Source organism: Peromyscus maniculatus, chromosome 12 (genome assembly GCF_049852395.1).
Source record: "Peromyscus maniculatus bairdii isolate BWxNUB_F1_BW_parent chromosome 12, HU_Pman_BW_mat_3.1, whole genome shotgun sequence".
Taxonomy (NCBI): Eukaryota; Metazoa; Chordata; class Mammalia; order Rodentia; family Cricetidae; genus Peromyscus; species Peromyscus maniculatus.
In genome coordinates this window covers 4,998,847-5,024,393 of record NC_134863.1, presented here as the reverse complement: position 1 = coordinate 5,024,393, position 25,547 = coordinate 4,998,847, and the positions used below count along the sequence as shown (strand labels likewise).

Sequence of the window (25,547 nt, the reverse complement as noted above, 5' to 3'; positions counted from 1 at the left end):
CATGTTTGTTTCAAGCTCTTTGTTCCTATTTGCTTGTCAACTGAAAAATTTATCTTTGCTCTAAGTCTCCTGGGGAGTCTGGTCTAGGTTGTATTATGTTCCTGAAAAGGATCCATTGAACGACTAATCTTCAGTACCTCAGAATGTGGCCTTTGGAGACTAGGTTGCTACAGTTATTATTTATTGACTTGTGGTTTAATAATTGTGACTGGTTTTCCAGAGGTGAGATATAAAGAGACTAAGTAAAGATTATCTTGGTGTTGCCATAAGCCAAAGGACCTGGGCTACCAGAAGCTGGATCTTTCCATGTAGTCTCTGAAGAGGGAATACAGCTTTGCTGACTACCCTGAATTTTACTTCTTGCTTTTAGAATTGTGAGAGAACACACCATTATTGCTTAAAGTCGCCCATTTTGTGTACAGATGTGTGTTGCTTAGATGATTTACTTATGTAAACTCTATAGAGGGTACCTGCACAAACTAGGATGACTAATGTTGCTAGGTGATAAAATCCTATGGGACTACCCTTGTGTATGTGATCCACCATCAACAGGTAGATTTATCAGTGCATGACTGTACTCTGTTTCTGCAGTCTGTCACAGAGATGGTCTGTGCTATAGTGTGAGCTGAGCTGTATGGCCTCTTCTATTCACTGAGTATAGTGTCAGTCAGAGATCAAGGCTGGAGAGGTTCTGTTAGCTACTAATTCTGAGCCTCTGTCCTTTGTCCCTTGTATTTCATGGCTGCTTTAACTACCCCTAGCTTACCTGAGTCTTGCTGTGCAAAGTTTCTCTCTCTGTGTGCCTTAGTTACTTTTCTATTGCTCTGACAAAACACTATGACCAAGGCAACTTATAGAAGAGTTTATTGGGGCTTACAGTTTCGGAGGGTTTATTCCTGACCATCATGGTGGCAGGCAGGCAGGCAGGCAGGCAGGCTTGGTGCTCAAGAAGTAGCCAAGAGCTCATATCTCATCCCCAAGCAGGAGGCTGGGTGAGGGGGTGGATCTAACTAGGAATGGTATGGGCTTCGAAAGCCCAGAGCCCACCCCCAGTGACACACCTTCTCCAACAAGGCCACACCTCCTGATCCTTCCCAAACAGTTCCACCAACTAACAGGGATATCTGGGGTATGACATGCTCTAGTGAGGAGACAGGAAAAGATGTTCAACACGTGAGGGAAGCCCACAGTGTGGCACGACTCCCAAGAGGTATGGGTTTGCTCAGGATTCACAAGCATGTGCTTTGTGTTTTAGTATTTTAACCACATCAGTATTGAGGATTCACGAGTCTACGAGCTGACCAGCAAGGCCGGGCTGTTGTCTCCGTATCAGATCCTCCATGAGTGCCTTAAAAGGTAGGGTAGGGAGCACCTTCCTCAAGAATCAGGTCATGGGAGCTCCTCTGGAGCATCTCCGAGTTTCACTTGGCTTTTGTCCCAAGGTAGAGTCATTATCTGTTTGCCTGGATATACAGGAGCCCCTTGGCTCTGGCTGATAGGCAAGCCCTGGGTAACTGAAATGTGTATAGAGTGTGTGGAGAATCTCCTTTAGTCAGCCGAACATCTAGGGAGGGGTTCGGGTTTTCTTTGGAAAGGTATAAATGGACTTTGTCATTTGGTACCCCTCCCCAGAATTCACCATGTCCAAGCATCATCCACTGATACCTTCTTGTCCTCTTTGTTTTCTCCTAAAAGAAACCATGGAATGGGTGACACATCCATCAAGTTTGAAGTGGTTCCTGGGAAAAACCAGAAGAGTGAATATGTCATGGCATGCGGCAAACACACAGTGCGCGGGTGGTGTAAGGACCTGTCTCCTTCCCTGCTTCCCTCATAGACTGGCATGTTTTCAGAGGACTGCTGGGGTATGGCCTGTAGTTTCTGACATGAGGGTGTGTGGCCTAGTCTATTACTGCTGTAGCAGTCATCCAAAGCCCCAACTTTGTGTGTAGGCCACCACACTTCCATCTGAAGCTAGATTTGTGGTCATCCTGCCTGCATTCTTCCTCCTGTTCCACTGTTTCTCCTCTTACCTCTAACCATCTAGTCTGGTAGGATGAAGGGCTGGCTTCCCGAGGAGCAGGCTGAGGTGCCTCCTGATGGCTATCTGTCCATCTGCACACCTGTGTTCTGGTCTGTAGGCACCATCTTACTCTGCTTTTACATCTGACATAGCTGCTTAGGAAAAGCCAACAGAAAGCCCGGAGTTCCAGCTTCTTAGGAAGGAAACTGGGCAGGAGAATCAATCATGTGAAGATGTGAGTTCAGTACTAGCTTGAACAACATAGTGAGACCTTGTTCCTAAAAACAACAACAATAATAATAATAATATAATAAAACCATAACTTTAGTAAAGCAGTGAGTAACCACTATAAGGAAAAATTAGTTTTATATATATTGGGGGATGATACAGAGAGGACCCTGGGAAATTACAGACCCACATTTAGACCTGGATGGTCCAGTTGCCTATGGCTGTTGCTGCACCCTACAAACTCCAGTCCCCACAGAGGTCGGCTGCTGAGGAGGCTGAGCGAGTGAGCAGTCCACCGAACTTTGAGCCTGGAGAGCTCTCCTGGCTTGGTATCCTTGATATGGAGGCTCTACCCAGGCGCCTGCCTACCCTCAGGAGCCACAGACTTTAGGAGGCTTTGCTGCTGGTGGTCTGTGTGTTGCATGAAAGTGGGGTGGGGTGGGCCGGTGGAGAGAAGGAGCTTCACTGTCTGGCTAATAACTTCCCCTTGTCCTTGCCTGGATCTCCTGAAAGCTGCTCGGCAGAGTGGTACCTGGGTCCAGGTCTCAGGACTGTGAGGCATAGTATCTAGCACAGTGGCAAAGCACTGTCTACCCTCCTGTGGAATTCCCTGCATGGCTCCCTAGGTGCCAGGGAAAGGTTCTCCTGTCTGGATTGTTTATGACTTCTCTCCACCTTTGTTTTTTCCTCTCACAGGTAAGAATAAACGAGTTGGGAAACAATTAGCCTCTCAGAAAATCCTTCAGCTGCTGCATCCACATGTTAAGAACTGGGGGTCCTTACTACGCATGTATGGCCGTGAGAGCAGCAAAATGGTGAAGCAGGTAACCAGACTGTCAGGTGGTCCGGCAACTGCTCTGCTTCCCTTTTTCTTGCTTTGGAGCTTCTGTCTAGGGTTTGCTGTTAAGGTCAAGCTTTTGATTAAGCCTGTCTCTTCTGTGTTGTGCCAGTGATTGTGAAGACCAAGGGTGGGACGCCCAAGCTACTCCTTCTTGAATCTGCCAAGTATTTAAGTATGAACTATTAGGGGCACAGCTAGAGCACCAGGCCTGCCATACACCAGACAGTAGGTGCAGGCAGTGAACACCACCTGGTGCTGAATTGTGTGAAGGCTTGGGGGCTGTCATTTGGCAGTTCCCAAGACAGTATATCCTTGTTTAGTTGAAGATCTCAGTGGCTTACAGAATATGAATATTGCCTGCTTTGTTTCTGTGGCTTTTACCCAGTTCTCAAAATTTAAATCAATCTCTAAACCGAATGAGTATGGGGAAGTACTGGGAAGTGATTGTTGGCTATTTCTTTTTTGAAGTGCTAAGGATGGAACCCAGAGCCTTGTACATCTAGACAAATGCTCTACTACTGAGCTACATCACCAGTATTTTTACCTTTTCCCTTAGTATGTGTAGAGACTCCCTGGATCATTAGGATCCCATCATTTAGAGAAGTATAGGTGGTGACCATGAAGACTGCTGTGGACCCTTGAGCCAACCAATAGTCTGGAGCAGTGTAGCATCCCTTTGGGTTTTATCAACCCGAGGCCTGGCACTGTCCTTGCTCTGGGCTGGCAAGGCAGGGGTCCAGGAGCCACATGGAGAATATAAACAGTATAAGGCTCCTTCTCCTTTTCCTGCTTCCTTTCCATCCTTACTGCTGGGGATTGTGTGTGGGGCTTTGTGCAGGCTAAGCAAAGGCTATACCCCTGAGCTGTATCCCCAGCCTTAATAGAAGCATTTTCTGTGAGTTGAAATGGAGGTGCAGTATTTGCTGTACAGAGTCCTGGGCTGAGACAGAGGGAACATCTTTGCAACCATAGGCAGAGGCTTTCTTTACCTGGAGGGTGAATGGCCCTTGAGTTCTGGCATGCCAGCGAGCACCTTGCCTGTGGCCTCTAAGGCAAGAAAGGACCAAAGAGAACGGCTCTTTGGCTGTTGTGTCTCAGTTGCTTCAGCCATGCTCTTGCCACTGTCTTGGGGTTCCTAACAGTGACTGCTTGACTTTCATACTCAGCCAGTAAACACAGGTGTAATCATGGAGGAAGGGACAGAGTTCTGGGAAAGGCCAGGGAGCCCAGGGCTGTTCTTATACCCTGTATCTGTCAGCAGCCAAGGCCTCATTACAGGTGGGCCACTGGTGTGCACTTCTGTGCCCCACCAGGACCTTACGCTCCTGTTTTGGGTGGTCATGAGCATACTGCTGCTTGGCAGTTCTGAGAACAGGCTTTGGGTCCCTAGGAGACCTCTGACAAGAGTGTGATAGAGCTACAGCAGTATGCCAAGAAGAACAGGCCCAACCTCCACATCCTGAGCAAGCTGCAAGAGGAGATGAAGAGGCTGGCTGCAGAGCGGGTGATTATCTCCCTTTCTCACCTCTTCCCCAGGCTACCTCCCTCCCCACCCTCCAAACTCACCATCTAATCCTGCAGTCCCCTGTATTGCCCATACCACAATTACTAAGTCATCAGGATTGCTGGGTCAGCTTCTTTCTTGTAGCTCAATCTTAGGAGCCCATTTTTGATCCCTGACTCTGGAGATGCTTAATCCTTCTTCCAGATGAGGTTGGCCTTTAAGTTCTAGCATCTATGGCGCTTTCTGAAAACATCAAGTAAGAGAGCAGACAGGCCAGCCTTTTAGTGGCTAAAGGTTCCGATTTGGAGTCAGGTATTTCGAGGACAAGGATTGTGCACCGGCCTTGTGCTTGATAACTCAAAGATCATAGAACGGTTAAGCCCGGGTAGAACTTGGTCTTGATGAAGCTTCCTAAAACTGCCATAGGTGCCTTATCCCAAGTGGGCTCTGTTACTGACAGTTTCCTGCTCTGAGGAAATACCTTATAGCCACTCACACCCCTAGACTTTGAGTTGGGAGCCATTCTAGCTCTGACTTTGTCCCAGGTGTGAACACAGACTCTGAGGACCAAGTGTCTGTTGCCCTTTGCCTTTCTACTGCTTTCAGGTGGGGGTGGGCCTTGTCTGCTGGAGGAACTAGCTTGACTCTTTGGGAGATTAGTTATGGGGATTAAGGCAACAGGCTCAAGGCACACAGTTCTATTTGTGGGGGAAATTCACTGGGCTGCCGGGCAAGCAAGGCTAGGATGACACTCACCCTGGAGGGGTGGATCCCAGCTTGTTGCAAATTCTTCCATTCTGGGTGTCTCTAGATTGCTAGGGAAGCTGCAGCACATGGGAGTCTACCCTGGCATTCTGAGGAGACCCTTCTGGCCTGGCCCAACCCAGCCCGCTCCCTGTACCTTCCCTCCTAGCCAGGTATCACAAGGCTTCCACACTTTCACCCTTGTGAATCTCATTGCTGGGCCCACCTCTAGCATCATTGACCTCTGTTCTTCCAGGAGGAGACTCGGAAGAAGCCCAAGATGTCAATTGTTGCATCTGCCCAGCCTGGTGGTGAGCCCTTGTGCACAGTGGATGTATGAGGTAGGCGGCATGGGCCAACAGTGCTACCCAGGAGACCATCAGCCACACATCATCACTGCAGCACCAGGCCTCCAACCTAAGTTCCTTTCCTGTGGCAGTGTCGGCTCTACTCTGGCACACGGGGACAGCTGTGACAACACAGCACACATGCAAAGAAGCAGTTCTTCTGGAAACTGCTCTGTGTGACTTGATATATTAAGGATCAGCTATAAGTAACTACACAAGTGGAAGCTGGTAGACAGCTGTAGATCCTGCTTGTACGTATCTGCTGCGGACTGTTTTTATGAAGGTTTTCATGAATTTTAGTACACTATATGCACTGACAAGAAGTGATGCTTGGTTGATAGATGAGATGACCAGGATTTATAGCTTTGGCTGGCCTATGATGCCAGGTAGCCCCTTTGCTCATAGTTCCTTCTTGTGGAGCCACTGAGACCTGGTCAGAAGGTGCAGGTATCCTGTCCTGTAGTATTACCTGCTTTGTGTGTTTCCCATTTTCCTCTGAAAAAGTTATAATAGAAAGGATTATTTCAGGCTATTTTGGCTTAAAATAAAACAAAATTTTAGCAACAGAACTACTTTTCAGAGATTGCATAGTGAAGATACTGAACTGTCAAGATACTGAGTGTTAATCTGGTTGGCTCTTAGGTTGCAGTCTACTTCTTTTGATGATGTCTTAATGCCCTAACAGCTGTCTTCTGGATACCCAAGCTCCCACCTTCAATAAACTCTAGCAACACTTTTCTACAAAGATTTTTGCACAATCAAGTCCATCTGTTGATCAATTTTTAAAGCTTTTATGATGTTTTAGAATTTGGAAAGAAACTTTTACATTGAGAGTGGAAGACAGATTTAGAATCTTGCGTTTCAACAGATGGACTTGTGTAAATAGGAAACAGGGCCTTCAGTGTAGCCCATCCCTGACCAAGAGCTGGCACTGCACATGACAAGTAGTTATGGCTTCTCTGGATCTCAAGGGTGGCTGCTGTGTACATACACCAGGCCTGGTGTCAGGTTTAGTCTTTGCCACCCATGCTCACAGGATAGCCATGGAGAAGGGTATTGAGTAGAGGTATATTGAGAGCACAAGTCTTGGTCAAGAGTTACCTACCCCAATACCTGCTCAGAGGGGCTGCAATCTTATATTCTCAGTGTGTCTTTCACCTGTACCTGAAGTTACATGGATGGCATGTGTTGTCAGGAAGACAAAATGGCAGGTATGGGCATCCCAACACTATATTCCTACCCCCCCACCCCTGGTCACCTGTGTGGTAGCAGTTAACTTCTGTGTTCATCTTGGCAAGAAGAACCCTCCAAATCAAGTTGCTAGAATTGGACACTTGATTCCTTTTTCTTGCCTCCCATTCAGTTGTGATCAGCCTTTTGACTGACCCCAGATTTGCCATTGGGAAAGCCTTAAGCACATGGTAATGGTGATGATCTCTAGCTGCACTGGCCCAGGCAATGTCAACAACAGGTGCTGCCACACACTCCCCCTGTCTCTTACAGGTGGGTGAGTTTTAAATGCACAGCCATGTTATAATGCTGCAAGCCTGTGTGGATGCTGGCCATGGTTGTAGGGTGCACCCTGATGGTCTGAACACATAAAACTGTCCAAAAGGGAACGGCTGGTTTCTTTCTTCTGATTAGAGTGCTGGATGTTTGTGGATGTTCAACTGGCCAGGACAGTCCTGGTGTCAGTTGTGTTTTTAAGTGCCATGGTACACAGTTACCCCATGTGAACTCAGCATAGATGGTGTGTTCAGTAGTTGCTACCTACAGGGGCCATCCTCAGTACTCACTCCTTTGGCAGACATCTTTAATCCCAGTACTCGAGTTATAGGCCAGCCTGGTCTACATAGAGATGCTGTCTTAAACATGGAAGCACAGGGTGGTGGCACCGCAGGCCTGCAATGCTACAGATCCTCCCTAAGTCTTTCTTTAGTTCTTTACCATATATCTCTTCTAATATAAAAACCTTTTTACCTGCTGGAATATGGACACTTGTACTTTTACACCTGTAAGGTGTAATCTATCTCTAATAGATTAGAGACTAGATGTCATGCTCCATATTAATATATTTGTGTCACTCCCCTGCCTTATAACGCCAGTCCGTGGCACTGCAACACTGGGGAAGTTGAATATGAAAGATCTTGAGTTCAAGAAGGTCAGCTGAAGACTGAGTCTCTAGTCCTTCCTGCCTCTTTCTGAAAGGACTGGCCAGGCCTCAGCCTGAGGACTTGGCAGACTGAGGTCCTCTGCTACCCTACTCTTCTGTACCTTAGTGGGTGGCGAGTAGGAATGACTCAAAGCTCTGGCTGTCACCACAAAAGCATCAGCAAATCAGCAATCATTTATTCTGGAGTCGGGCTGTCCCATTACAGGACACAGGTGTTGGTAGTACCAGCTAGGTCAGTCTCCTGCCCACCGCTGTTTGCCTGCCACCCTCTGCTTAGTAGGGAGCTGCAAGGAGCTTTCAGCTTTTGTTCTGTACTTCTGCAGTTCCCAAGACCTCGGATGAGAGGGAAGTCTCTGTTTCCTTTGGGGTGGCATCAGGAGGATTTCTTGGGGTTTGAGAGTCCTGATGCCCCAGGGCTCCTATGCCGTTAGGGTGTTGTTCCATCCTCTCAAACAGGATGAGCATCTCGCAGTGTGGAGTCTGTGGGAATAGGTCCACGGCCACAGCCTTGACTGGACGGAATGGGATGCCTTTTACTCTGTTAGATGGGGCCCTGCAGAGGCTGTGGTGGGAAGGAGGTACCAATATTAGCACCAGAGGTTCCTGTAGGTGGCAGATAGGTGTGTCATCATCTCCTCCCCATCCCCCCAAAACACCCCACTTACTCCACAAAGTTGCCCATGGCTGCCCGGGGATTGCAGGAAACATACAGGAGTCGCTTGATGTTCTCAGCTCTACGAATGGCCAGAATCACCTTGGAATCTGGCAAAAGCACAGAGGGGCTAGTCTCTCCTAGTGGTGGACTACCCAATATAGCTTTTTTTTCTTCTGGTGCTACCTCCCCAAATGGAAGCCACTTACGTAGGCCTGCCCGTGGTGGGTCTAGGACAGCTACAAGTTGCTGGGAGGACAGTCTGCTCACCAAGCCCGGCACAAGATCCTCAGCCCTGCCGCAGTGGAATTCAACGTTGTTCAACTCTAGAAATAGTGTCATAATTGTCACTGGACTCTGGGTCAGCCAGGCACTGGGAGGGCCTAACAGGCTTAGAGAGCACACAGCACCCCCCTCCAAAGCTTTTCTGTTTCCAGCCAGAAGTCTACAGGCCCCTCAGTGCCCCACTCCCCAGAAGGCCCCCAAAACCTCAATACAGATTGTAGATACAGTAACTGAAGTGTACGACAGAAGTCCTGCTGTGACAGAGTTCTCACCATTGGTACGGGCATTCACACGGGCATCCTCCACAGCCTCCTGGCACAGCTCAATCCCAACTACTCTCTTCACTTTCTGAAATAGATAAGCCAGAGACAGCACAACTGGGTTATATCTGGGATGTGATAGTAGCTAGCCTCAGCCTTCACACTCATGAGCATCAGTCAGTAAGGAGATGTCCTACTTACCCGGGCCAGGGCCAGGCCTATGGTGCCAGTGCCACAGCATACATCCAGCACGGTACTGCCCCCATCCAGCTGAGCCCATTCCTGGATGACTGTGTAGAGCACTTCAGCTGCAGGTGTGTTTACCTGGAGGTTAGTTAGCCATAGTGTACTCCAGTGTAGGCTAGCACCCCACACTGCCTGGATCCCCACCTCCATCAGTGACCTCATCCACTCTCCTGACTTTTAAAAACAAAATCCTTACTGAATGGGGAGTTATCTTCCCTGGCTTCACAACTCCCTCCCCAGGCCAACTCAGAGTGACTGTGTACCTTAAACTACCAAACCCTTGGGATCTCCCCTCCATCTCCATCGTTTTGTACAGCAGCGGGAGAGGCTCACGCGCTAAGATCCTGCTACCATAGTGTCCTGTTCTCGGTTGGGCAGGGCCAGTAAGGCCACTGTATCATTGGGTTAACCACAAGTCAGTCAGAGGCAAATTATCCCTTTCTTATCCTAGGGCGCCCCCACTACCTAGATGTTCTCTATAATCTCTTCAAGCCTCATTACTATTCTCCCTTCCCACCACATCTGCCATCACACTCAGCTTCCCTGTCTTTGTGTTCATAAGGGGCACACTACCTGGAAGAATGCGTGAGGGGAGATACGGAAGGTCAGCCCCAGCAGGTCCTCCTGGATGCACTGGTCACCAGCCATATGCTCCAGGGGCAGGCCTTCCTGGCTGGGAGTCTTCCTACACGAGAAGCAGATGATCAGTGTCACTGGCCTATTTGTAGACCCTTCCTGTCCCCACCTGGGCTCCTCACCTCTGTCCCTCTTCCACAAAGTAGAGGCAGGTCACCCCACTGGCCTTGCCTGGCCCTTCCATGAAGTGGTACACCAGGGAGGCCTTCAGCCCTGCCAACTCCTCCGAGCTCAGTTTCTGTAGCAGAGGATGCAAAAAGCCCATCAGGCTAAGCAAAAACCAGTAAGACCTCCCCCAACAAGACCACTGTCTGAGACCTGGGGGTGGAAGTAGGCAATGGCCATGGCCTGGCCTCTGCGGCTGGTACGAACAGTCAGCTGCTTCCAGTGGCCTGTATATGTCTCAGGGTCATATGCCGAGTATGGGGTGGACCTGAGGAAGCCACAAATGTCTCTGAGTACCTAGTGTATGTGCCTGTCTGTCCCAGCACCCTGCCCTCCCTCCACCGCCGGGCAAGGACCCCAGCCCCAGGACAGGTCCCCACCGAATGAATTCCTGGAAGGCCTTCACCACCTGCTTCGTGGCCTCTGGAATGTGCACAGTGTCAAAGGGGGCCGCCACAGCACAGGTTCCGCCCTTGTACTTGCCGAGCCTGCAGCCAACCGTGTTGTCTTCTCCATCCACCCCAACTCCGACCAGAAACTCACACTTATTGCGGTATTCAGTCTGCAGGAGAGAAGGTGGCAAAGAGGCAGCCAGGTCTCAACCTTGATTGCCAGCACCAAAAGAAACATGGTGATAGGAGTGGCAGGCAAAGCAAGGTTTTACTGCTGGCTTATCAAACCCCGGGAAGAACTGAAAAGCAAGAAATGGCAAAGAGGATAAGGAAAGACTATAGAGAGCAGGGTGATGGGCTGGCCCAGCAATAAAGTAGATGCCCAATGTGTGAGGCCAACCTCCCGCTCCCCACACATAGAACGGGATTTCGTAGTCAGCCTGACCTGCTGGGGTGATGGCCTGACCCCCTCCAGTGGGCAACAAGCCTTATTATGCTGTTGTCTCTGTGTGAGCAGCCAGGGTAGCAGGGCACGGTTGGTGCTCCCAATTTCCCTGTAGGATGAAGCACATCATGGCTGGATTTACACTGTTCCCCATCCACACTGGGCGGCTCCCTTGAGACCTCACTATCACACTGGTATCAGGGCATTACTAGCCAGCTCCCTGACCACTTAGACCAGAGGTTCTCAACCTTCCTAATGCTGTGACCCTTGAATAACAGTTCCTCATGTTAGTGCTGACCCCTAACCATAAAATTATTTTGGTGTTACTTCATAACTAATTTTGCTACTGTTATGAATTGTAAATATGTTTTCCAGTGGCTTTAGGTGATCTCTGTAAAAGGGTTGTTTGGCAGCCCCTCCCCCGCCCCCCAAGAGGCTAAGAACACTTAGACCCTGTGTGTGTCCTAATACAGTACAGGGCTGGTGGAGCAGGCCAAGCTTGCAAAACCCAGCTTCTATGGTAGGGATGTCAGTGCCACTCACTTGGCCAGTTTCTGCAGCACCCGTTCACATTCCAGCCGTTTCTGCTCCAGCTGCTCAGAGTAGGGTACTGTCCAAAGCGGGGTCACCACGTCGGCAATTTGCGTAGCTGTTGGCTCACTATCGCCTTCCTGCCGCCTCTTTCTAGCCATGGGGTCAGCCTTGGGTCGGGCCAGGCGCACGCTGAGGGGGCGGCCTTTCCAGAGAGCACCGTGCAGCACTCGCAAGGCCTTGTCTCGTTCAGCAGCGCTGCGAAATGTTACAAAGGCACAAGGTGGCTGTCCAAAGAGTTTGATCTTGTGGGATTGTAGGCCAAATCGGCCCAGAAAGCGCCGGACGTCACTGAAACTGGCATGGCGAGGCACATTTTGCAGCTCCAGTTTAAAGATCTCGGAGGTGAACAGGTCATCCCTTATGTAGCCGTAGAGCCCAGGCTGAGCTCCAGGCCCGGCAGCTGGTCCAGGCCCCTCTTCCTCGTGACATCCCGGGGCTGCAGGGCTGTACGCCGCACTGGCATCCGGGCCGCAGGCCTCCATGTGCTCCCCAACCTGTGTGCGACAGGCAGGGGCCGGGCTGAAGGCTGCCCCGGGACGACGACCGCCCCGCCGCGGGCTTGCTCCCTAAGCCCTGCCCGAACCCGCTCCTTCCCCCCGAGACCCATTCCCCATCCTAGCGCTGACCTAACCCCACCCCGTCCGCATGGGCTGCACGTCTCTCCCTTTGCTTTACTTCCGTGTCCAGCTTCTCACTCATCGCCGGGCTCGTCTGTCGCCCGACCAGGCTGTCACGAGGCCACCACCTCGGTCTCTCCCACACGAAGTGCTCCGAATACAGGTTACGCAGGAGGGCTACTCCAGACTCGGTGCTCGGAGCCGGCACTGGAGCCTGGGCACGCACCGCTCGCTCCCCCGGAAGCGGCGAGGGCCACGCGTCGCGCCTGACTCCCGTCGGCCAGGGCACACGAGCCGAGCCTGGCTTCTCCACGGGCTTGGCTTCCGATGACGTCACCGCCACGCGCCGCGTCCTGCCCCATCCCTGCAGCAGCCGCTTGCGCTGACGTCAGGGGCACTCGGGGCTTGCAGGCGGAAGTGCGCGCGAGGGTCGCCGGGAGAGCGCGCTCCCCAGGCTGAGGCGCGGCCGGGCATGCGCCGCGGGCGTTTTGGCGGGAAGCGCGGGGCGGGCCGGACAATGAATGTCCGCCGTCAGAGCCAATAAAGCTGCAGTGGTTTTGAATCACGGCGCGTTTCCCGCCGCTGGGGTCAGGGGTCAGGGTTCGGGTCGGGGGGCGGAGGGAAGAGCGGACGGGCGGGAGACGCCGGCGCCAGACGCGAAGGAAGAGGAGCCGCGACCAGTCGCTCGGAGGCCGCCGAGCCAGCGACGCCTGAGCCAGTAGAGCCGCCGTCGCCGCGCCCCCATGGCGGCCGCCAAGGTACGGCGAGGCCCGGGTGGGGCCGGGCAGGCCGGGAGGCAAGGGCCGCTATGGGCGGCCACGTGGGCGGCCCGCGCCTCGGCCGCCAACCCTCGCTGGCCTGCGGGTTCGGGGCCTGTCGAGGCGCCCGGGCCTGGGGGGCTCGAGGACCCGGGGTTCCGGGAGCGGGCGCTGCTGGCCAGGGCTCGGGTCTCGGGGGCTGCGTGCGGGGCGGCGCGTGACCTTGTGGCGTGCAGAGGCGCAGCCATCACCGCAGCGGGCTCCCGGCTGTACCCGGGCATGTGGCCGCGGCCGCCGGCTTCCTGCGCCGGGGCCCCCTGTGATGCCCCCGCTGGCGTCGGAGACCCTTCTCCGGTCCCCACAGAGCCCTTCATTCATTGGGTCGTTACGCCGGGAAGCGCCGCCGCCATCGGTGGCGGAAGCTCGCTCTTGAGCGCGGGCAGAGATGGTAGACGCGGGACTCGGGGCGGGGGCGGCTTTGTTGGTGGCTCGTGTGTCGGCCGCAGCGGAGCCGCGGTGCTGTGAAACCGAAGGGCTTCTATTTCTTTATCCTGTGGAGTTCGGTAGTGAGAGTCGGGGTTTTTCTGTATTACCAAAGCACGTGATCTTGTCAGATTTAAATCTGCATGCCCTTGTAATCCTTCAAGTTGGGCCAGAATCTTAGGGCATATTTGTCAGACTTTTCTTAGCTTCTTTCAGCTTGGGTTTCCTTTCAGCTTGTGTAAAATTTCTGGAGGAATTGTAAATTCGTGTAAATGCTAATGGTCCTATAGTTTATTTTCCTGGTTTACAAGTGCTTGGAGAATCGTCAGTACAAATGTTAAGGTTGCTCTTTTGAGTTCATCACGTTCTTTACATGTCGGGTATAATTTTCATTTTACAGAGGAGGAAACGAGTTTCTCCAGCTGCTTTGCCAAGGACTCTGGTGTGTGTGTGGAACTGATTGATGTCTGAATGTGCAGGGAGGGGATGTTAAATAAAATCCATTGTCTTGTTGCGTGCTATCTTCTGAGTTTTGTGATGCTGGTTGTAGCCCACTGGTGATGTGAAAGACTGGAGACTCAATTTCCAATTTAGGGGAGGCCTGTCTTCCTCTTCCAGGCGCCATTTGTGATTAGTGATGCCCGCTGTGGGCCAGGCTCACCAGCCAGCGGCTTCACTTCTCCCCTCTCTGCACAGGACAGTCATGAGGACCATGACACCTCCACAGAGAATGCAGACGAATCCAACCATGACCCCCAGTTCGAGCCGATAGTTTCTCTTCCTGAGCAAGAAATTAAAACACTGGAGGAAGATGAAGAGGAACTTTTTAAGATGTAAGTCTGCTGAGGTGTCCCTGGAGGTATCTTTAGATGGGCTGACTGAGACAGAAAGAGAAATGGCCTGATAATATAAACAGGTGTCCGCAGGGCATTTCTTTTAAAACTTGAGAAACCCACCAACCACAGTGGGACCATGGTCTCTGCTTTCTGGAGGAGCCAGCCAGCCAAGCTGGGAACTCTTGTGTTGGGTGTTTTTTCACTTGTGCTGGGGTATAAGCCCTAGTGATACTCTGTGACATTAGCCTCTGTGATTTCTACCTGGAACTTTGCAGAAGAGTCCTAGGTTGGCTGGGCACATGTGATACCTGTGAATGTCATTGGCCCCGTTTGATACAGGCTATTTGAAGAAAGGACCTGGAGTTGTACGGTGACTAGCCTTACATTGAAAATGGGACCATTCATCTGCCACCTGGGGGTCCCCCAGCTGATCTTGCACCTTGCCTCCACGAATCCACAATTCCAGTAGGCTGTGGTGGCGCACACCTTTAATCCCAGCACTTGGGAGGCTGAGGCAGATAGATCTCTGTGAGTTTTAGGTCAGCCTGGTCTACAGCGCGAGTTCCAGGACAGCCAGGGCTACACAGTGAGACCTTTTCTTGGGGGTGGTGGCTTCTTCCTCTGTTAAGCAGGGAATCTTAACTTTTCTTCCCTTTTCTTTCTTTCTGCTTTGTTTTTTGTTGCCTTAGCTGGGTATCCTTAAAGAACGGGTTTGTTTAGATATTCGTGTTTTTTTTTGTTTGTTTTGTTTTTTGTTTTTGTTTTTTTTAATTTTTATATGTGTATGGGTGTTTTGCCTACATGGATGTCTCTACACAATGTGCAGCCTGGTGCCCAAGGAGGCCAGAAGAAAGCAGCGGATCCCTGGGGACTAGAGTTACAGACAGTTTTGAGTTGCCATGTGGTCCTCTGGAAGAACAGCCAGTGCTCTTAACTGCTGAGCCATCTCTCCAGCCTCCAGCTCATGGTTTTGCAGGTTAGGAAGTCTGAGATCTGAGAGCATAGTGCTAGCACTTGGTATGGGCCTCAGTTACATCTTAATGTAGCAGTGTGTCATGTAGTAAAATCAAGGAGCTTGCTAACTTCAGTCTTTCTTTTACATATCCACTAGTGCCATTGTTTAGTCCGGTCCTCGGTCCTCATGAGTCCATCTAACCCTCTTACCTTCTAAAGGACACTTCTAAATACTATTAATGTGAATTTGGAAATTGAGTTAATGCCTAAACTATAAGGACACATTCAAACCATAGTAGACAAATTCAGCTACCTACAGCCTATGTATTCCTGGTTCTGTGTCTTCCACAAAATGCCAGTAGAAGTGGCTTAGTAATCAAAATTGCTTTTTAAAAAATTACCGCCGGGCGGTGGTGGCGCACGCCTTTAATCCCAGCACTCGGGAGGCAGAGCCAGGCGGATCTCTGTGAGTTCAAGGGATCTCTGTGAGTTCAAGGCCAGCCTGGACTACCAAGTGAGTCCCAGGAAAGGCGCAAAGCTACACAGAGAAACCCTGTCTCGAAAAACCAAAAAAAAAAAAAAAAAAATTACCATGTGTTTGCCACTTGGAACCTTCAATGAGGAACTGTAGCAGTACTTGAGTAACTTTGGTTTTGCTGTTGTCTTGTTTTACTGGCCTGGTGATTGAACACATGCCAGGCATGTACTATCTCCAGCCAGTGCCCCCCAAGTCATACACACTTGGTCTTGAACTTGCCGTTCACCTGCTTTAGCTTCCTTAGTACCTGGGATTACAGGCCTGTTCCATCAGGCCCCGATGGCTGAGCACAAGCTGTCTTGTATCTGGCTTCACATCACTGCAGAGACTGGCTGCTTGTTGCCTGTGCTCAGAACTGCTCCGCACAGGGTTCGGGTGCATCCTAGCAAAGGTGTTGCTGCCCTTTCAGGTGTGCCTAAGATGTGGGGGAGGGCGGCCTGCTCAAGGAAAGCTGTAAGCACACCTTTGTACCCAGAAGGTGGTGGGCCAGAGCTCTGTCCCGCAGCCCTGGGCAAGGGTGGCATCCTCTCGAGTTATGTGCTATTTGGTTTTGTCCATGCAATGCTGAAAGGACTCCTGATTTCCTGTGCAGGGTCCTTGGTATAGCCCTGGAGACCAACATCTGGTGCCTCACATCAGGGCCTTTGGGCTCTCTTAAGGAATTGGGTGGTGATGTGTTGCTTGACAGAGTTTGGAGGAGAACAGAGGCTTTGGTGGAGGAGACAGATGAGGGCTGCGAATGAAGGGTGTTGGCCCAGCTGGAGGGACAAGAGCACTGGACTCAGGGCTGGTGCTAGGTGCCTGAACCCTGGTGACTGAAAGGTTCCTCCTGACAGGAAGCTAGTGCTGGGCCTGTGGAGTAGACTATCCCTAAGACTTTGTATAGTTAAAGGGCACTCGTGTATTGTGACTGGGTCACCCAGCTTGCTGGAGCTTCTTTACCCACTCTGGGCCGTGTGTGCCCTTAGATGCCTCTTCTGGGGAGATGCGTCTGCTGCGAGTGTCTTTCTGGTTGTGAAGTAAAAGCAACAGGAGTGTGTCAGGCTCCCCGGGTGGTTTTTGACGAGTGATTCTTGGCGCCCAAAGGCTTTAGAAAAAAATAGTTGAGCCGGCGTTGGTGGCACACGCCTTTAATCCCAGCACTCAGGGAGGCAGAGGCAGGCAGATCTCTGTGAGTTTGAGGCCAGCCTGGGCTACAGAGTGGGTTCCAGGAAAGGCCCAAAGCTACACAGAGAAAAAAACCCTGTGTCGGGAAAAAAAAGAAAAAAGAAAAGGTATTTGGTGAGGGCCCAGTGTTCAACAGTACCCCATGTTCAGTGCCCAGATAACACATTCTTTGGGGGCAGTTGGTCCAGGTGTGAATTCCCTCTCTGTCTGACTGTTTCCTTACTGGCTTTTCTTACAGGCGAGCAAAGCTATTCCGGTTTGCTTCAGAGAATGACCTCCCAGAATGGAAGGAGCGAGGAACTGGTGACGTCAAGCTCCTGAAGCATAAGGAAAAAGGGACCATCCGCCTTCTTATGAGGAGGGACAAGACTCTGAAAATATGCGCCAACCACTATAGTAGGTGGTCTTTCAGGGCTATACACCCTGGAACTCCTAGGAGCTGGTTATCAGGGGAGAGAGGGATATGTTTGTCGTGCTTATTGACATGTTTAAAGTAAGTTTCTTTCAAACAAGCCTCTGAGCTATGACAGTGAAGCTTACAGAATGCTGCAGGCTGTGGGCAAGCTCCGTCTAGGTGGGATGTAGAGCTCCAGGGTGGACTGTCGTCGGGTGGTGATGCAGTGGGCGCACGTTTGTATGTTATCTGGGCAAATTGCCAGGGTCTGGTGCCAATGCTGTGTTTTCACTTTCTGATACGCTGTACCCTCAGTGTTGGCTGGGATGATACAGGAAGGGAAGGAGGCTGGGAAGAAAGGGAATGAGGAGGGCTCTTGGCCAGGTCTCAGCAAGCCATCCCTCCCCTGTTTGTCTCTGAGGCTGTTTAGATCCATCTTGGGATGCTCTGATCCTGGTAGATCTAGTGCAAAAATTCTTATTTTCTAAACTTAAACATATTGTCCTCGCGTGAGTCCACATGCGGAGGACAAAGAAGAGCATTGTGGGATCTGTGCTTCCTTAACACCTTCTCATGGTTCTGAGTCGGTCTCGGGGCTTGTGCTTTACCTCCCTTCATTGGTGTTGCCCGCCCGCGTGCCGTGGCTGTAGCAATTGGAGGACAGCTTGTAGGGACTGGTTCTCTCCTTTCACCTTGTGGGATCTGGGGGTGAAACTAGTCAGGCTGTGGGCAAGGGCCTTTACAGAGACAGCTTACAGACCCTGAACCTGCATTTTCTAGCCGCTTAGGATCTTTTGTCCTGGGTGCATAGGCCTAGGCCGACTATAGGTAAGAGCAGGGGAGGGGAGGGGTGTGTGGAGGGCTTGACAGGTCGTTTTGCTGAGGAAGGAACATGAGAAAGACTTGGCCCTCCCTGCCTCACGGTTGCCTCAGTCTCCTCTCAATCCCAGTTTGGAGCATTCCCTTGGGGGTCTCAGGCTGCTCCAAAAGCCTGGCTAGGTTCCTGACTGGTCTCTCCAAGTGGTTGGAGCTCTTTGTCTCATGCACCTCACAGGCCCTTGGTGGCTGTGAGTCAAGGTTGGGCATTGTCTTAGTTATAACTGTTGTATTGCTCTGAAGGGACGCTGTGACCAGGGCAACTCTAAAGAAGACATTTAATTGGGGCTTGCTTGCATTTTCAGAGGGTTAGTCCATTATCGTGGCAGGAAGCAGACAGGCATGTCACTGGAGCAGTAGCTGAGAGCTTTATATCCTGATCTGCAGGCAGAGAGGGAGGGGGGAGGGAGGGAGACACTGGGCTTGGCATCAGTGTCTGAAACCTCAGGGTCCACCCCCAGTGACATCTTTCTCCAACAAGGCCACACCTGCTAATCCTTCCAGACAGTTCAACTGGGGACCAAGTGTGCAAATCTCTGAGCCTCTGAGCCATTCTCATTCAGACCACCGCAGGCATCAAGTGAGGTGTAGGGAGGTGAGGGTGTAGGTAGTGTGCAGAGTTCCTGGGGCCACCATGGGCTGCTGAACTCCAGCTCTGGCTGTCATGTGGGAGTGTTCAGATTGTTTCGAGGACCTCCCTAGAATCCTGGAGATGCTGACAGGGCTACAGGGACCAATGGCTGGGTTTAGACCCAGTGAGGAATATTCCAGATGAGCAGGCTTTCAGTGGGGGACAGCTATCTGTCAGTGCTGTAATCTTTTCCCTCGGCTCCCCAGGGCTGTGGGACCTGAGGGATTCAGAACAAACATGCTTGTTAGGAGCCATGGCTTGTCTTCCATGACATACTAGCACCTGTCATGGGATTCCATTGTTCACTACTTAGATCTTACCTACCCCCAGATAGGTCTTCCAGGACTATAGAGGGCTGAGTAGTTGGGCTGTGTCATAACCCTGCTTTCAGTCATCCAGGTTCATGCTGGTGTGGATTGAAGCCTTATGTTGGACGCCCTTAGGAAAGTTTGAGCCTGAGTGGCTACCCTTAAAACAGCAGGAGGCAGAGCCTGTGCTTCAGGCTCCTGACCTTGTTCCCACATAAGGCTTATCCTGAGTTTAAGTAGATGTTTGCATTAGTGCGTAGAGTTGTGTAGGCCTGTGGTAAAATTCTTTCCCAGGGGCAGACATAAGCAATGTCTGCACTTCTCCCAAGGACCCAGTAACAGATCAAGGTGTGATGCTGCCAAAGTTTACTATGGGAACCAGTGAATTTATTGGGCTTTCTTAAAGGTCAAAGGTGAGGTGTTCTTTATAGGGGTGTGGGTGTTCCTCACCCCATCAGGCTGTACCTGAAAAGCCGTGACCTTCCGCATAGGTGGAGCCCCTCCTGGTCTTTCCCAATCTAGTCAGCCCCTCCTGGAGGAGGGCACGTGCAGTTAGGGCAGAGCTGAACACAACTCTAGGGGGTAGCTGTTTCCTGGGGTGAGGGTCTCTGGCCCTCTCCACCCTTGAGAGGATATAAACATCAAGCCCAGCTGGGATCATCTGCAAGCGGGCACAGTTGAACTCCCCAATATGGTGGTTGCTTGGCTCAGAGGGTAATCAGGTACAATAGCTTGGATCTCAGATCCCAGATTCCATGTTGGCTAAAGTGGGTCCCTCATTTGGTGAGCAAGTTGCTCTGGGTGAGGGCTGGGTGGTTTGTCCGAGGGTCCCGCTGTCCTCACAGGTTTTTCTCCTCTAGTCACACCGATGATGGAGCTGAAGCCGAATGCTGGCAGTGACCGCGCCTGGGTCTGGAATACCCATGCCGACTTTGCTGATGAGTGCCCCAAGCCTGAGCTGCTCGCCATCCGCTTCCTAAATGCTGAGAGTAAGCAGAACTTGCCCAACTGTGGATCAGCTGCTTTTTTGGGGAAATTGACATTGACCCAAAGCATGCAGAGTCTGCTGTGTGAAATTCTAGGGGTCTATATAAACAGTTGTTGCATCCAGTTGACTCCTGTCAGGAGTGTGAAACAGACACACCCTGGAGTTTCCTCCTGCTACTGCTTCTGCTTGGTTTCTGGTTCCTCAAGACTGGGGCACTGGTGTCCCTTACTGATACTTAGGCACCTACTCCAGCAAAGACTGCAGAAATTTGCAAGCCCTGACTGATCTCTCTTCCATGGGGGAGTCTTTCTAGTGTGAATTGCCACAAAGTTGTGCCCTAAGGATCTTAGAGAGTCAGCAGGTACCATGGCCAATGTCCTAGTGGCTGGTGCTCCTGTGAAAGCTTGCCCTTGGTCTGGAGTATAATGTATATCTGGTATCCCTTCCAACAGGAGTGGAGCCTGTAGCAAGAAGGTCCTTGGCGCTTGGTTGTCTGAATTGTTGATAGATAGCCTAGCACAGTCACTAGCCTCAGGAGGGACTCAGTAACCAGTCAGTGTAGGTGTTAGGTGGTCAGAAGCTGCCATTAGGGCCGGGCATGGTGGCACACCTTTGATCCCAGCACCTGGGAGGCAGAGGCAGGTGGATCTCTTGAGTTCCAGGACGGACAGCCAGGGCTATGTAGGGAGAGCCTGTATAAAAAAAGAATGAGCCGGGCGGTGGTGGCGCACGCCTTTAATCCCAGCACTTGGGAGGCAGAGGCAGGCGGATCTCTGAGTTCGAGGCCAGCCTGGGCTACCAAGTGAGTTCCAGGAAAGGCGCAAAGCTACACAGAGAAACCCTATCTCAAAAAAAAAACAAAACAAAACAAAAAAAAGAATGAAAAATTGCCATTGGGGACCACGAGTTGGCTCTTCAGAACTTCAGGATGTGGCCGCTCTACTCTTGAGAACTCTCACTCTGTCCCTTCTCTTTCTACAGATGCACAGAAGTTCAAAACAAAGTTTGAAGAGTGCAGAAAAGAGATTGAAGAGAAAGAAAAGAAAGGTGACATGGTGCCCTGGGGGTGATAGGGTGGGTGGTGGAGCTTCCTTGCAGATTCACTCTGCACCTGGCTGCAGCTCCAGTCTGGTGCTTTTTCTGTCTGCCAAAGAAACATTCCAGGGGGCTGTGGCTGCCTCTGCCTACCGGAGGCCATGCAGCTGCCTGGGGACACTGATTCCTTGGAGGCTTTGACCTCATGTTGGCCTCATAGCGTTTGTGCTCAGTTTCAGGTACAGAGCTGAGTTAGAGCTCTCTGGAACCCACCTGGGGTGAAAGGGCTTTTAAGATATTTCTCACTTTCTCTCAAAGAATTCTGGGTCCTGTTCCTCTGGGGCAGATGAGGCCTGTGTTAGTAAGTGACCATGCATCACTGAGCAGCTCGGTGGGTACCAGCAGCAGCAGCTTGTTGGAACCTTTTGGGCCCATCTGGGAAAAGAGTGCAGGGTGATGCTTAAGGAGCAGGTGGAGCCTGCACTGGGTGAGTGCCGAGAGCAGCCCAGTCTCACAGCCAGATCTCCCTGTTGTCTTACTGCCTTTGCCTGTTTTCACAGGACCAGGCAAGAATGAAAATGCCGAAAAGGTGGCCGAGAAGCTGGAAGCCCTTTCTGTGAAGGAGGCCAGAGATGAGGCTGAAGACAAATCTGAAGAGAAGCAATGAGTCACTCTCTGTCCTTTTCCTTTCTTTTTCTTTTTAAAAAAATTTCCCTGCCCTTTAAGGTTTGTTTTTATTCTGTTTTGTTTTTACAAGGGACTTTATAAAGAACTGAATTCCAACCAACCTTCAGGGTGGTTTTTTTTTTTTTTTTTTTTTTTAAATTTTTTTTTCTTCTTAAGTTTTGACACCATCGAACATGACTTCAGAAATCCATTCCCCAGTCATGAAAATGTACTGTGCTAACTTTCTTTTCCATAGTGGAAACACTTATTTATAGTCATCAAAAATAGTGAATAAAAAATGCCTTTGAAAACCTGGACCAGCTGGCAAGGCTATGTTGGGGGAGGGGCTGTGCCTGGAGCCCTCCTTGGTCACCCATGTACCTGAGTGCATTGCCGGTCTGTGCAGCCTGGTGTCTTGAGAATCGAGCGGTGTGTCCTGCTGTGGCGCTTAGGGAACAGTGGATACGATGGCATGGTTTGTCCAGGCTGGTCCTAGAGGCCACTAGCTGTGTACGGTGGCAGCCGAAAGGCCCAGGGGGCTGAGGCTGGCATTCAGAGCCAAGGTGTGCTGTTCCCTTGCAGCTGCAACTCTTACTTTGTGCCCTTACGTAAGTTGGCTCTGTGTGTGTGTGTGTGTGTGTGTGTGTGTGTGTGTGTGTGTGTGTGACACAAATGAAGACAACTAGAGGACTTTCACCTAGGTGAAGCGGGGAGGAAGGTAGCCAAAGAGATCTGGCTATTAAGAAAAACTGCTTTTGGTTGGCTGTGGTTAGAGGGGAAGGCCACCTTGGAGGGACGCATTCATTCTAGTGCTGTGTCACGGTGTAGCTGTGACTGCAGCCCTCAGCTTCCTGTTGGAAACCATTAGATGCCCCAACACATCTTCAAATAACACTTGGGTTTGGACCTGGCCTTGAAATCTAAATTCAGCACTGTCAGGATTATGGGACTGTGTCGGGTGGGGAAATGGTTCATCAATGTGATGAGCACTTCTGAGTTCAGTTCAAAGCACCCACACCAGGCTGCTCACAGTTAGGCTCCAGGGGGTCAGACACCTTTCCCTGCTCAGGTGGTGCATGCAGGTGAAATACACATAGACAGACATAAGGAAGCCCTGATCTGATACATTATGGGCCTCAGGAGCTGCACCAGCCCTGTCTTTCACAGGGTAGGAGCCATGGGGGGCTTGATCCCACAATAACAGGAAGTGGTCACTTGGTAGTGTGGCTGTTGGGTGTCCATCTGTCAATGTGTTTCTTGTCCCTGGCCCTGTTTGACCTTGTCACAGGGTGTGCTTACAGCTTTCCAAAGTTTTCATTGTGACATTTCTATATAGGCATGTTGTACTTTATCCATGTCCATACTACCACACCCCCCTGCAAAAGTACCTTTTCATCCCCTAGCTGGTCTTTAAAAGCCAACAGAAGACTACTGGCTGTCTCTTGGCTTTTTCCATCCCAGGAAGAGCTCTGCACACGTGGGCCTGATGAACTGGAATTGTGTCATGGACCACAGGTGGCCTTCAGTGTACTTCATAGAAGGGACCCTTAGTCTTCAAGGGAAGCCCTGGGCCTCGGCGTTCATTTCAACATAGTGCAAAGTGACTTTTGCCTTGAGTTGTAGTAATAGGCAAACAAGCCTTTTGGGTGGGGAAATGCTGGAAGTTCTTCCCATTACAAGTGTTTGGCATGTTTTCCCATGCAGTGGAGGAGGATGGCTGTGGTGGCCCCCATACACAGCATAGTCTCAAGTCAAACCAGAAGGGTTCCATACTGCAGATACAGAAAGGCCCCTCCAAAGTGGCTAGGGGACACTGCTGTCCTGTGCTCAGGCTTTATTCTGGTGTACTTTCAAGGAAGTTGCTTGTTCACACTTGTAGAAGTAGCTGAAAGGAACATGCATTGGTCTACGTCTGAGTGTGCCCTATTGACAATGGGCTGGAGGATATCAGTGGGTAGTTGATACCCAGCCTGGCATCGTGTCCTGAGGCAGTGCTAAGTGGAGTGAGGTCTTATCAGATGTTAGGACTGTGAGAAACAGGTGTACAGTAGCACTCTCCTGTCCATAGGGGACATTTCCAAGACCTCCGGTGGTTGGTATAAACTTGGGATGCCAAGACCTCTGTGTATTATGTTTGTCACCGTGTAAACACCTGTGTGCAGTTATATAAGGTAGGCATAGTGGAAGATGAAGCCAGACACTGCGATAAGGTTAAGTTAATATAGTCTAAATAGCTTACTGTGGGTCTTAGCAACACCAGCACGGTTCTCTTCTAAATGTGTAGAACACTTTGGCATCACTACTGTTGGAACACAAGAAGGCTACAATATACTGGGCGGTGGTGGCACACGTCTTTAATCCCAGCACTCAGGAGGCAGAGCCAGGCAGATCTCTGAGTTCAAGGCCAGCCTGGACTACAGAGCGAAATCCAGGACAGGCACCAAAACTACACAGAAACCCTGTCTCAGAGAAAGAAAAAAAAAAAAAAAAAGGAAAAAGAAGGGTATAATAGGAAGTGGGTAAGCCGAGGGAATTCACATCCAAGGCAGGAAAGCAGAATGGTGCAGTTATTGGTTGGTTGGTTTGAGAGTCTCATAGCCCAGGCTGGCCTGAAACTGAATCCTGTGTCCACCTCCTAAATGCTGGAACTAGGTACATACGCCCTGTTTATATGGTGCTGGGCTTTGTTAGCAGGCATCCTACCAACTGAGCTACATCCTGACCCTTTTTGTTACGTAGCTTGGCTAGCCTGGAATTTACTATGGAGACCAGGTTTGCCTCAAACTTGAGATCCACCTACCTCAGCTTCCCCAGACACTGCGATAAGGTCAGGATTAAAGACACCAGGATTAAAGGTGTGCACCACCACACCCAGCTTGTTTGTTTTTTAAGATGGGTTTCACTGTGTATAGATAGCCAAGGCTAGCCAGACTTGAACTCCAAAGCAATCTTCCTGCTTTGGTCTTCCAAGGGCTGGTATTCCATGGGCCACCACACCCACACAGGACACAAATCTTGAGTTAGGCTGTGGGTAGCTGAAAGTGTGGAAGGAGCCATTGTGTGCTGCTTTATTGCCACTTTCCACTCTTGTCTCACTCCCTCCTTCGTCCTCGGTTGTGGGTTCCACGATACTCTGGTAAAGGAGATCTGCCTTGGCCTCACAGTGCCCGCATTCCCTCCAGCCCTATTCAGGAAGAAAGGTGCCATCACAGCCCTGGGCTCGGGCCTCAGCAGCTGGATCTGCCCCACAGGACACATCTGCCTGGGATTCTACATTAGCCAAAAGGATCTCACCAGCCGTTTTCCTACATGGCTGTGGCAGTGGAGCAGTGTGACTGTCTTGGTGCCCTACATCTGAGTAGACTCATCCCTAGACCCAGAGGGACTGGGGTGGTGGTGGATGGGGGAGCCTCCTCAGAGGGCCGTGTAGGTTCTGAACTTTCTGTGTTATGGGTTGCAGGACAAGAGCAAAGTCCAAGCTATAGGTGGGGTGAATTTAGCTGAATTGTGTGCCTGAGAGCAGAAAGGAGGGAGGGGGTCCACTGTTTGCCACTGTGCCCTGAGACCCTTACACTGCCTATCTTACCAATGCTGGAAGAATTCTTGGTGACCCCTGTGACTTCTGGCATCAAATGTACATCAGAACAGAAAATTGAGAGAAAACCCATCACTGTTTATGCTGTTGGAATGCTGTTTCTACATTAAGGGATCCAGCTCTGTGCTGTGGGCCTCCAGACCAAAGAGTCCCAGGCCTATGGTAG

The 25,547-nt window shown here is 50.9% G+C and overlaps 3 protein-coding genes and 1 non-coding gene across 14 annotated transcripts in view; 3 read left to right on the top strand and 1 right to left on the bottom strand.

The window, feature by feature from the left end:
• Dgcr8 (DGCR8 microprocessor complex subunit) overlaps positions 1-6,432 on the top strand; it is a 31,367-nt gene extending 24,935 nt beyond the window's left edge. For 6 of the 10 annotated variants that reach the window (XM_076548472.1, XM_076548467.1, XM_076548469.1 and 3 more), the window contains 5 exons: positions 1,256-1,356; positions 1,696-1,802; positions 2,948-3,075; positions 4,483-4,596; positions 5,597-6,432. In XM_076548472.1, coding sequence (XP_076404587.1) covers positions 1,256-1,356; positions 1,696-1,802; positions 2,948-3,075; positions 4,483-4,596; positions 5,597-5,680 — 534 coding nt within the window. In that variant the 3' untranslated portion in view covers positions 5,681-6,432. Of the gene's footprint in view, positions 1-1,255; positions 1,357-1,695; positions 1,803-2,947; positions 3,076-4,482; positions 4,597-5,407; positions 5,514-5,596 lie in introns of all 10 variants that reach the window. The other 4 variants (XM_076548471.1, XM_076548466.1, XM_076548468.1 and 1 more) reach the window with 1 other exon arrangement.
• A 1,568-nt stretch (positions 6,433-8,000) lies between these two features.
• Positions 8,001-12,693, bottom strand: Trmt2a (tRNA methyltransferase 2A). Of its 2 annotated transcripts, none has more exons than XM_006994474.4 (12): positions 12,211-12,693; positions 11,485-12,029; positions 10,942-11,050; positions 10,485-10,666; positions 10,258-10,372; positions 10,062-10,177; positions 9,877-9,988; positions 9,259-9,381; positions 9,070-9,145; positions 8,722-8,838; positions 8,526-8,622; positions 8,001-8,422 (listed from the first exon to the last, which is right to left on the bottom strand). In XM_006994474.4, the coding sequence occupies exons 1-12, from the start codon at positions 12,232-12,234 to the stop codon at positions 8,158-8,160; spliced, it is 1,881 nt and encodes a 626-aa protein (XP_006994536.1). In that variant the 5' UTR covers positions 12,235-12,693; the 3' UTR covers positions 8,001-8,157. The 2 variants fall into 2 exon arrangements, with proteins under 2 accessions (XP_006994536.1, XP_042114954.1); XM_042259020.2 differs by having other exon boundaries at positions 12,162-12,499.
• A 76-nt stretch (positions 12,694-12,769) lies between these two features.
• On the top strand, positions 12,770-22,103 carry Ranbp1 (RAN binding protein 1). Its single transcript, XM_006994473.4, has 6 exons — positions 12,770-12,910; positions 14,090-14,226; positions 17,127-17,284; positions 19,958-20,086; positions 21,067-21,132; positions 21,681-22,103. The coding sequence occupies exons 1-6, from the start codon at positions 12,896-12,898 to the stop codon at positions 21,785-21,787; spliced, it is 612 nt and encodes a 203-aa protein (XP_006994535.1). The 5' UTR covers positions 12,770-12,895; the 3' UTR covers positions 21,788-22,103.
• Positions 21,180-21,305, top strand: LOC121821820 (small nucleolar RNA SNORA77). Its single transcript, XR_006062708.1, has one exon. It is a non-coding gene; the product is annotated as a small nucleolar RNA SNORA77 (small nucleolar RNA).
• Positions 22,104-25,547: the final 3,444 nt, after the last annotated feature.

Excerpts from the sequence above, each read along its gene's own strand:
- Ranbp1 (XM_006994473.4), top strand. Across the intron at positions 17,285-19,957 it reads AATATGCGCCAACCACTATA|TCACACCGATGATGGAGCTG; the intron begins GTAGGTGGTCTT and ends TTTCTCCTCTAG. Across the intron at positions 21,133-21,680 it reads TGAAGAGAAAGAAAAGAAAG|GACCAGGCAAGAATGAAAAT; the intron begins GTGACATGGTGC and ends CTGTTTTCACAG.
- Trmt2a (XM_006994474.4), bottom strand. The coding sequence starts at position 12,234 with ATGAGTGAGAAGCTGGACACGGAA. Across the intron at positions 9,989-10,061 it reads TTTGTGGAAGAGGGACAGAG|GAAGACTCCCAGCCAGGAAG; the intron begins GTGAGGAGCCCA and ends CTTCTCGTGTAG. Across the intron at positions 8,623-8,721 it reads CCCACCACGGGCAGGCCTAC|ATTCCAAGGTGATTCTGGCC; the intron begins GTAAGTGGCTTC and ends TGCTTTTGCCAG.